The 11268-nt window shown below is 47.2% G+C and overlaps 1 protein-coding gene across 1 annotated transcript in view; it reads left to right on the forward strand.

Annotated features, from left to right (window-relative positions):
- Positions 1–5156, forward strand: part of nots (nothepsin) — a gene marked incomplete at both ends in the record, with an annotated part of 9295 nt that extends 4139 nt beyond the window's left edge. The window contains 6 exons of the mRNA XM_084331075.1: positions 1507–1625; positions 1949–2148; positions 2546–2671; positions 3949–4093; positions 4706–4804; positions 4968–5156. Of these exons, the coding sequence (XP_084187201.1) occupies positions 1507–1625; positions 1949–2148; positions 2546–2671; positions 3949–4093; positions 4706–4804; positions 4968–5156 (878 nt within the window). The remainder of the gene's footprint in view (positions 1–1506; positions 1626–1948; positions 2149–2545; positions 2672–3948; positions 4094–4705; positions 4805–4967) is intronic.
- Positions 5157–11268: the final 6112 nt, after the last annotated feature.

The following is an 11268-nucleotide window of genomic DNA, read 5'->3' on the forward strand; positions in this document are numbered from 1 at the left end:
ACCAATATAGTTGTGAACTGAGACAACCCTTATTTTGTTATTTTTGAGTACAGTTACAGTTGTGTGTTCATGCAGACACATAATAGCAATTTCATTACGAATTGAAAATGGGGGACCCTGATGTAAACAAGTCGAAAGTCTTTCTCTGGTCTGCAACCCCTTAACAATTGTGTGTATTGAGCTGTACTGTACCCATTCTGCAATCTGTTAATTAAAGTTAATTAAACAATCTTCCATTAGTTGGATGTATGCAAGGTTGTGTGCAGCCATTTGTTTTTGTAACATCTGCTACATCTGTCCCACGTGTTCTTTGCAGCTCACAGTTGTTAGTTCTGCCCCTCTTGACTGTGACAAAAAGGTTTTGAACAAACTTAATGTCATAGCTTGTATTTGATGATATTCTTCTTTGTTATTTACTTGAATGGTTTGATCATTGATTGATGGAGTAATATGGGGTTCTGATCAACTAAAATTATTTGTTAAAATAACATAAGCTAACATATATTTTTACATCTATGCAAATGCATATGCAATATGTATAACTTGAATAAGTAATAAATACAGAAACAACATGTTTAACAATGTGTAAATGAGTAGCTACATTTATTTTACATTACATTAACATGTATACGGTCTTTGGCCCTTTGAGGGCAACCATAATGCTGATGTGGCCCTCTGTGAAAATGAGTTTGACACCCCTGGTATACACCATGGCCATGTGCAGATCACTGTATACACCATGTTGCACATCCTAAATGGTTGCCATGCTTACAAAGGGCTTTACATTTGTAGGCACGACAGAATTGCGGACTTGATATCGAAAGATATAGGATCTACCTTTGGGTCCTCTACTACATCACTGTACAAGCACTGTACTGTTAAGCCCAGCATGTTTGGCCTGTGTGATAATGATTCAGAGGTGTTCTGTAACATCTCAGCCAACACCCCTGACGTTGTTGTGGTTGATGAGAGTAGTAGAGAGGTGTTTATTCTAGAGGTTGGCTGTACCTTCGACCACAGCCTGGAGGAAGCCTTTTTAACCAAGTTGCTGAAATATCAGCAGCTCAAGCTGAACATCTCACAACTATAGGCTATAGTGTCAACTTTTAGTTAAAATGTTTGGCAGCCTGCCTGGGTCATGTTCACAAGCTGGTGGTTAGGGGCCTTCAGATCGCCCACATCTCCAAGAGAAAGGCTAAACAGTTAGCAAGGTATTGCTCTATATCTGCTATTATTGGTAGCCGCTCAATTTGGAGACAGTGTTGCTTTTTGTACCCATACACAGTCGATAGATTTACGGAAATGCTATTGTATCTGTTAACCCACATTTGAAACATCATCTGTGTCAATATTGTATGTGTACGATGGGTGCTCAGCTGCACAGTCACAAACGTAATTGAATGACTCCCAATGAACTAATTGCATTGTGAGTGTTTATGTCCTTATAATGTACTTTGTATTTATGTGGACATAAATAAAGCATTTAAAATGTGTGTGTGTTTCCAGGTAAGCACCAGCGTTTCAAGGCTTTTCAGTCCAGCTCCTTCAATCACGATGGCAGGATGTTTGGAATCCACTATGGCTCAGGACACCTGCTGGGGGTTATGGGTAGAGAGACACTCAAGGTAGATATGTCTGTTTTTTGTACCTGTCTGTCTTTGGTTGGTTTCTTTCCTCTTCTCTTCTCTTCTCTTCTCTTCTCTTCTCTTCTCTTCTCTTCTCTTCTCTTCTCTTCTCTTCTCTTCTCTTCTCTTCTCTTCTCTTCTCTTCGCTTCTCTTCTCTTCTCTTCTCTTCTCTTCTCTTCTCTTCTCTTCTCTTCTCTTCTCTTCTCTTCTCTTCTCACATCTCCTCTCCTCTCTCCACTCTCTCCTCATCTCCTCACCTCACCTCTCCTCTCCTCTCTCCACTCTCTCCTCATCTCCTCACCTCTCCTCTTATCTCCTCCAGGTGGGAGATCTGACAGTATTCAGGCAGGAGTTTGGAGAGTCTGTGTATGAGCCAGGCTTTGTGTTTGTAATGGCTAAGTTTGACGGTGTGTTGGGTTTGGGTTACCCGTCCCTGGCAGAGATCCTGGGGAACCCCGTATTCGACAGCATGATGGCCCAGAAGATCCTGGACCAACCTGTGTTCTCCTTCTTCCTCAGCAAGTACGAGATCTGAACAGCTAGCATTAGCATTAGCCCCGACAGCTAACATTAGCCCTGACAGCTAGCATTCGCCCTGACAGCTAACATTAGCCCTGATAGCTAGCATTACCATTAGCCCTGACAGTTAGCATTAGCCCTGATAGCTAGCATTAGCGTTAGCCCTGACAGCTAACATTAGCCCTGACAGCTAGCATTCGCCCTGATAGCTAGCATTACCATTAGCCCTGACAGTTAGCATTAGCTCTGAATGGCTAGCATTCACCCTGATAGCTAGCATTACCATTAGCCCTGACAATTAGCATTAGCTCTGAATGGCTAGCATTAGCACTAGCCCTTGCACAATGGAATGGAATTGAGGAAATCACATTCATTGTCCCTGGACTATCTATCTATCTAGGAGTACTAATAGCGATGACCCTAAGGGTGAGTTGTTGCTAGGCGGAACAGATGAGAAGCTGTACAGTGGAAAGATCAACTGGCTCCCTGTCACCGCCAAGGGATACTGGCAGATCAAGGTGGACAGGTAACACACACACACACACACACACACACACACACACACACACACACACACACACACACACACACACACACACACACACGCTGAGATTGTTACAGAACACCTCTGAATCATTATCACACAGGCCAAACATGCTGGGCTTAACAGTACAGTGCTTGTACAGTGATGTAGAGGACCCAAAGGTAAATCTGATATCTTTCGATATCAGGTCCGATATCACACGCACGCACGCACGCACACACGCACACACGCACACACGCACACACACACACACACACACACACACACACACATACATGTAGATAAATGTTTATGTTTAACATACACATTTTTTTTTTTTTTATACACTTTTCTCCTTATTTTCTATTTTTCTCCCATCCCAATTTTGCCTCGCCAATTCTCCCTTCAATTCTCCCCTCCCCTGTCTCGAACGTTGCTAGATTAATGCCTCCCACTGGTCGGCTGCAGTGAGGACCAAGCCTTGCATCACGTGTCCCCCCCGGTACACGAGGAGGCATCCATCGCATCTTTTCACCTGAACAGCGCAATCTCTCAGTGGCGAGGAGTAACGCGTGGGAGGCTCACGCTGCCCCCGATACTTCCTGATTCTGCTGTACAGGCGCACCAACCGACCTGTAGGAGTCGCTGTCCACAACGTCCAATCCCCACCCACCGGCGTTCCCACCCTCTAATACTGCCAATTGTGTTAGTATGACGACTGGCCAAGCCGGTAGCAACGCCGAGAGCTGGGCTCGAACCCAGCATCTCCTGCGTTAGTGGCGAGCGCCTTGCCCACTGCGCCACTCAGCCGCCCTGCATACACTAAAATCTTGAAACATGTTAGTTTACATACATTAGCAGAGGAACTGAACGCAGAAAACACACCACATGTGCAATATTGACAAATTACATTTATTTAAAGCTCACGTGAAAAATAATTGTTTACTGTGTGTGTGTGTTTCCTCTCTCTCTCTCTCTGTGTGTGTTTTCTCTCTCTGTTTGTTTGTTTGTGTGTGTGTGTGTGTGTGTGTGACGTGTGTGTGTGTGTGTGTGTGTGTTTCCTCTCTCTCTCTCTCTGTGTGTGTTTCCTCTCTCTGTTTGTTTGTTTGTGTGTGTGTGTGTGTGTGTGTGTGTGACGTGTGTGTGTGTGTGTGTGTGTGTTTCCTCTCTCTCTCTCTCTGTGTGTGTTTCCTCTCTCTGTTTGTTTGTTTGTTTGTGTGTGTGTGTGTGTGTGCGTGTGCACGTGTGCGTGTGCATGCGTTTGTTTGTGTGTATTTTAGTGTGGCAGTGCAGGGTGTCCCTTCGTTCTGTCCTCACGGTTGCCAGGCGATCGTTGACACAGGAACCTCCCTCATCGCCGGACCGACCACCGCAATCCTCGCCCTCCAACAGCTCATCGGAGCCACGCCCACTAATATCGGAGAGGTAGGCGGGGTTTAGCTGTTTATACTGTCATGCTACTATACCATCATTCATGATGTTGTATACACAACAGGACTGTCCTCGACTACAGAAATCCAGTCTTACTAATAGTTATAGGACTTTGTCGACTAATCAATTCAATTAAATCATGCCAATGATTTCAATCAGCAGCTCAGTGCAGTTACTGTGCACACGAACAGGGATGCCATCAGGGCCAGCGTGTGTTTTAGTACTTGATACTGTATTTAAATGTGTTTTAGTACTTGATACTGCTGTATTTAAATGTGTTTTAGTACTTAATACTGTATTTAAATGTGTTTTAGTACCTGATACTGTATTTAAATGTGTTCAGTACTTATACACTGTATTTAATTGTGTTTCACTATATGATAAACTGTATTTAAATGTGTTTAAGTATCATATATATATATATATATTGTTTTTAAATGTGTTTCACTATCTGATAGATTGCATTTAAGTGTTTCACTATCTGATAGATTGTGTTTAAATGTGTTTCTCTATCTGATAAATAGTTTTTAAATGTGTTTCAGTATCTGATAAATAGTTTTTAAATGTGTTTCAATATCTAATAGATTGTATTTAAATGTGTTTCAGTATCTGATAGATTGTGCCAGGGTCTCCAGTCTTCCCCATGTCACCTTCACGCTGGGAGGAGTGGAATATACACTGACTGGCGAGAATTATCTCAAGAGGGTGAGTACTAATATATATATAATATATATATATGTTTGTTTGTTTTCCTCTTATCTACTTTTCAAGAACTTAAGAGACACCTTTGTGTTCACAGTCAGAGGACCTTAACTCTTGTCTGTGTCTGTCTGTCTCCCCCCACCTCTCTCTCTTTCTCTCTCTCCAGGAAGTACTCGGGGACAGAGAGTTGTGTTTCAGTGGTTTCCAGGCAGTTGACATCATGTCCCCCCAGGGCCCGCTATGGATTCTGGGAGATGTATTTCTGACAGAGTACTACAGTATCTATGACAGAGGACAGGACAGAGTGGGCCTCGCCCGCGCCAGGCATCAAGCAACCAACCACCATCACCTGTAACTCTGTTAGCTACCAACATGACAACTCTGTTAGCTACTAACACTGCTAGGCATCAAACATCCACCGACCAATGTTTACACTCTATTAGCTACCAACAAACATGCTATCAACATGCTAACACTGTTGGCTACCACCATGACAACTCTCTTAGCTACTACCATGCTAACTCTGTTGGCTACTGACTCTGCTAATTCTGTCAGCTACCCTACTGTAATATGTAAAGCTACGGTACGCTAGCTACTTATCACAGCTGATAACATTCTCAGTATACCATGTAATTAAATCTTTCTTACTCACATTCTATATTACCTACACTTAAAATCTGTGCAACTTATTTGTCAAACAACATTGGTAAAATTATCCAATTTGTCAAAACTTCAGTGGAGAGTCTGTCTGCCTTCTTGAAACAGTGTCCACTGATAAATAAATTCTAAATAAATTCTTATCATAACTGGTTGTACCATCTCTGTGAAGTGATTCTTTTCATATCAATGAATGGTGACAAGTCACCAAGTAAATCAGTAAATGTTTTATTACAAAATAGATAAAGTAGAATCAATAAGTAAAGACCAGGCATTATTTCAGACAAAAACCAGATGTATCATTGATTGGATATAAGTAGATGTAACAGTTTGTTCAACAGGCCTTTTGACTACATTTAACGTTAGGTTATGACTATAACCAAGTTCTGTTAGTTAGGGGCGATGCTTGGCTTCGCCTTCTGCACTATCTCGCGTACGTGCACGCGTACTGAATAAACCACAAATGTACCTCTAATACCAGTATTAGTCTGACCACACCCCTCATCAGCTTACCTTCATAAGCAGGTGTGTGGTCACCTGCTCTCCTCCTTCCCAAGCTTTCACCACAAGGTGAGGTCAAGGGCTGCAGCGGCCGTCCGAAGCCAAGCATCGCCCCTAACTAACAGAACTTGGTTATAGTCATAACCTAACGTTCTGTATCGTTAGTGGCTTAGCTTGGCTTCGCCTTCTGCACAAGGGAGGCCAAGCGGAGCCACTTGGCTGACAAATACACCCCGCTGACAGCCCCCCAAAACCATCAGAACAGGGAGGGCCGAGCCCCCCCGACCCCCCCTAATGGAGGGTATCCCCCCTATTAGAGGCTTCACGGGAAGGCGACGGACCCGACCGTGCGAAGAGCTCTCAAGCAACTTAACGCACAGGGTGAGCAGACCGTGGCTTGACCCACGACTACACACACGCACAACCCGCATGCCACCCGGGAACGAACGGAGGAACAACCTCGTTACTGCCCCCAGAATCACGGGGTCAAGGGCAAACCCAACCCCGTGGCAAGGCCGTAGCAGCGGAGCACGAAGGAAGACCCAGACCCACCAAAAGGACTGGACTCCCTGGAATGGGGGCCCGGAGAAGTCCATGATGCCAGCATCAAGACCCCACCAGGTGGGCACGTAGTGCCCCGCCCCCCACATCGCCAGCGTATTCGGACAAAGGCCCCTCAGTTACTGCACCTGGTATTCCCAGGCGGAACCAACCAGGCCAGTAAGCCGAGCGGGCCCCGTCCCCCCAATAGTACACCGCCTGGCACACTGACCCTGCAGAATAGGCAGTCAGCATGGCCGTAAGCACACAAAAAAGGTTAACCAACGGAAGCAGGCAGCGCACCGGGGAAAAACCAGGCAACAGGCTGTTAACCCTAGCCTGGAGACTGCGGACGAGACAGGCGCCAGAGGGGACAGCTGAACACAGCCGCCCCGGCGGAAGGAGCGTAAGCTGGCGGTGTTGCATGACCAAGCCTCCATTTAACAACCCCCACCCAGAGGGGTCGAGGCAGAGAAGGCTGACACGATTGGCAGACGTCATGAACGTGCAGGGGCACCCTCAACCGGTGAACCCGGGAGTTGACACTGCTCCAACACACCAGGGAATCAACCACCTCGGTGTTACCCAATGCGGTGGTTGTTCCTATAACCCCTCAAGAAAAAACTCCAAAACACACCTGCGGGTATACACCGGCTATACCGCAGTACAAGTGTTTCAGTTTCCAAAAAGGGTTAACCCAGGCCTACGGGTCGCAAACATCACTTCGGACCGGGCCTGGCGGTACGGGAAGCACAGGGTCACCAGAGGAGGTCAAAAACCCCCCCCCACAGGCCCCTCTTCGCCATGCGTGAGAGAGGAGCGAAAAACAATGGAGAACCAGCCCCTAAGCACACCGTACCTGGTATTCCCCGGCGGTCTCCCAACCAAGTACTAACCAGGACCAACCTGTGTAGCGGCCGAGATCCGACGAGATCGAGCGCGTACAGAATGGCATGGCTGTAAGCCATGACGACAGTGCTGAGTAAAAACATACCCAACCAGGGTCTCCATAGCGCTTAACCCTGTGACACCCAGACCGACCTGGCATTTTTCCCCCTGAAAAAAGCCCAAGTCCCTCAGGGTACCAGAACAGCAGATCTGCATCCCCGGCGGACAACGGGTTCAACTGATCTGGACCAGCGTGACCAGAACCAGTCCCGTGCCCTAACCACGCCGACATGCCCCAGGAAAAGGGCAGATATGCGTGTTGATCTTAACATGAAAAGAAGGCGCCACCCAGACGTCGGGACGAACCGCGCCTGGTGGCCCACCCCAAGGGCGTGAGACCCCACTACATATGTTCAGATCCATCCCGTCATCATCCCCCAGACATGAACGAGGATCCGTCGACAACCCACCCAGGTCATGGGATGTGGTCGCCGGAAGAGGAAAAACCCCCATCTCAGTTGCTTTATAAAAACGCTGTTTCAACCACAAGCAACTAAGGCGTGCCAGTCAATCGCCTGTTTACAGCGAGCTAGCACTATACGTGCGTCGGGACACACCCCCATCAATGAACAGGCTATTTAGACCTGCCATTGAATCCCCAAGGCGCCCAGGGGAACGACAAGAGGGGTGTGACACTCCCTAACTCCAACACTTCTGGAATAGAAAGAAGGAAGCATCAACAGTATGTATCCCAGTCTACACAGCCGGGGTAAAAAATTTACACATTTTTACATCCCACCACCCTCCCATAGGAAAGAGACGGGGATCCCCAGAGAGACTTCCCACGCGAGCTGTACAGATTGAAAAGAATATATTGCACCTTGAGCCATGTAAAAAACTGGTTTTAGGGCCTCCGGGGAAGAGGCACCGAACCCATACACACTCAATAAACGAATTGAATCGAATATACATACAATAGAAAAGGACCCTTCTAGAGGGTCCACTCACTTTGACAATCTGAGGAGGAAGGCTCTGTACTCTGATGGAGGCTTCCTCACATGGATCACATGGAAGAAGGAGTCCGAACTCACAGAAGGCCTGAGTAGGCGCTTGGTGAGGAGGAGCCCTGACCACCCCCCCTGAAAACAGATCCATCACATGGACCTGAACAGCACACGGAAGTCCTACCAACAGAGACGCGCACGGTGACGTACTCTATGGCGGGGGAATTCCTGCGGTGCACACGCCCAATATACCAGGCCGTGGGACCAGGAACTCCCTCCCCCCCCCCCCCCCCCCCCCCCCGTAACGTGCCGAACCGCCACGTGACGGGAACCTTGAAGGACAGGGGGTGTACCCCTGACCGACAGAACAATGGGGAGAGGAAAGGTTACCAGTTCACCCCTTTACGACCCCACACCCATGATACGACGTAACGACAAAAAGAGAATATGACACAGTCATAGTCAGCTCTATGAAGCGTTTCACAGCTCCACACAGCGCACGAGCTAACCTGCTATCTGATTTTTACTAAGGAAAAAACACAGAATAGAGAGGGCTCTAAGAACCCCGGTCCAACATACACATGTGCTTCTGTGGCCAGTACAACCCAGTTGTAGGTCACATGACACACACAACCCATCATCATCACAATGAGAGAATACATCATTCTTGATTAGTATCGACCACAGGCCTTGCTAAGCACACGACAGCAACCAAACCAATTTCCCTTTAGGAAATAAGTTTCTCCAGCAGATTTAGCACAACCTCAGCAATCAAGCTGAGAGTTACATCGTATCCCTACCACACAAAAGACACAATTAATGCACAACATGTCTGATAGGAGGTGATAAAGTCCCCAGGGAACCGGGGGGGGAAACACAATCCTCCTATTTCACCCTCAATACGGCCAGTTAAAACAGGAAAACCTGTTAATGTGTGAACTCACTGTTCATTGTCATTACAGTCTGAGAAAGAACATTCTTTTACTCACTCGTCACCAAGCATAGCTTCATAGGTTAGTTGCCTTAGTAGTGAGTACACGGTACACATAAACACCATGATGTTTCTCACACAACAACCAGATCAATACATCACGACCTGCACGGAGAAGCTACTGCCAGTGACAAAAACAGCTCACACACAACCCGCAACGTATCTCAAATGCATTGCAACAACACACGCTTTGGGAAAAAACACCGTCATTCACAATACATTTAGCAAGGTAAAACCAGAAGACGTGTTATGAGGGTCTGGCCAACCCCGTACCTGCCCGGAACGCAGATCAGCGAAGTGCAGTCACAAGCGTCCCGTGTTGTTCGATCCGGGCAGCGTCGCCGCTCCACCAGTCGCTACAGTCCTCTTTGTTGACGCAATCCCCGTCTAGGCTCGGGCAGGGTTGACGAACATCCCCTGTCAAGGATGACGTCGTGGTCAAAAGTGTAAAACATGTTAAAAATCAAAGCACGTTCAACAGAATAGCATCAAGCTAACGGCTGCTCCAGCCGTTCGGGTGCTATCGCTTCCGCTCGCGAGACGCCGATCTACGACGCACGCGATCAGGAGCGAGCTCCCGGCGGCGCGCGAGAAGCCAAGCCACCCCGCGCCAGGCCACCGACCGGCTAACCGTAAGCTATGAACATGTAAACAATGACATAACACTCACCCAGACAGGCCGCCGTTCTGAACCCTCCTCACTTTTTAAGAGAAAAGGAAAAACAAGACGTCAACACCGCTTCACAACGGTGATAATAACACGTCCGGCGGAATCAGCACAGTACCAACTGGCCTGTATAGCTGACTTTGAACATGAATCTGCCGCTATCGCACATTACATGCACATATCCCCTCGTGAAGGAATACTCTCATTTGGATATGAAAGATGGGGTCTTAACACGGTGACAGAGAGAATCCACTCGTCCAGAACACACAGGGATCACCAGTGTCAATGGTCGCGGCCCACTAGTTAAAACTATAATGGTCGCCAGACCAAGGCCTTCTGTCGCCTAGACGGCTAAACAAAGGACCCTAGCCTGGGGCCGGTTTCCATAAACTTCGTCTAGTAGCCCCCATAGCACTAACAGACAAGTGGAGCCCGCCAGCAAACACTACTCACCCAACCTGGAACGCACCGCTCCTCACAACAGCGGCATGTCCGACAGTTCAGCTGTGGCTTGACAGGTTTCACCCCAACAAACACAGCAAGGAACTGCAGTTGAGAAGCATGCAGCGGCGTGCTCCCAATACGAAAACCGGTGGAGGGTTTGTAGAATGATCATCATCTTCTAGACACTCCAGTACGAAGACAATATCGCCGTATTTTCTCGAAAATAGTGAGAGAGAAAATAAAGATATGATGTCAACGTATCCTTGTTTCCCAAGCTGTTCCTAATCCAATTTCTTCCATCATGGTGTCAAGTGTGGGGATCTACCGAGGCACCTCTTCCTTGTGGTGAAAGCGAGAAGGAGGAGAGCAGGTGACCACACACCTGCTTATGAAGGTAAGCTGATGAGGGGTGTGGTCAGACTAATACTGGTATTAGAGGTACATTTGTGGTTTATTCAGTACGCGTGCACGTACGCGAGATAGTGCAGAAGGCGAAGCCAAGCTAAGCCACTAACGATACAGAACTAGGCATATCAGAGGACATAATGTGGTCTATAACTGTGTTTTGTATTAAGAGCTTGTATTAACAGTTAAATAAATATGAGTCCTGAAACACGTCATGCTAAATACTATTTTTGATAGTTTTGCTTTGCATATGGTCTCTGAATGAGCCACAGAGGGGTTTTCTTTTTGCAGGTTGTTCTTTGGTTACCATGTTGTCGTCCAGAGCCATATATCAGGGCAGGTATAGGTACAGAATATGGACGGCCTTGAA

This window comes from Notolepis coatsorum, assembly GCF_963971535.1.
Source record: "Notolepis coatsorum genome assembly, chromosome: 15".
Lineage (NCBI taxonomy): Eukaryota > Metazoa > Chordata > Actinopteri > Aulopiformes > Paralepididae > Notolepis > Notolepis coatsorum.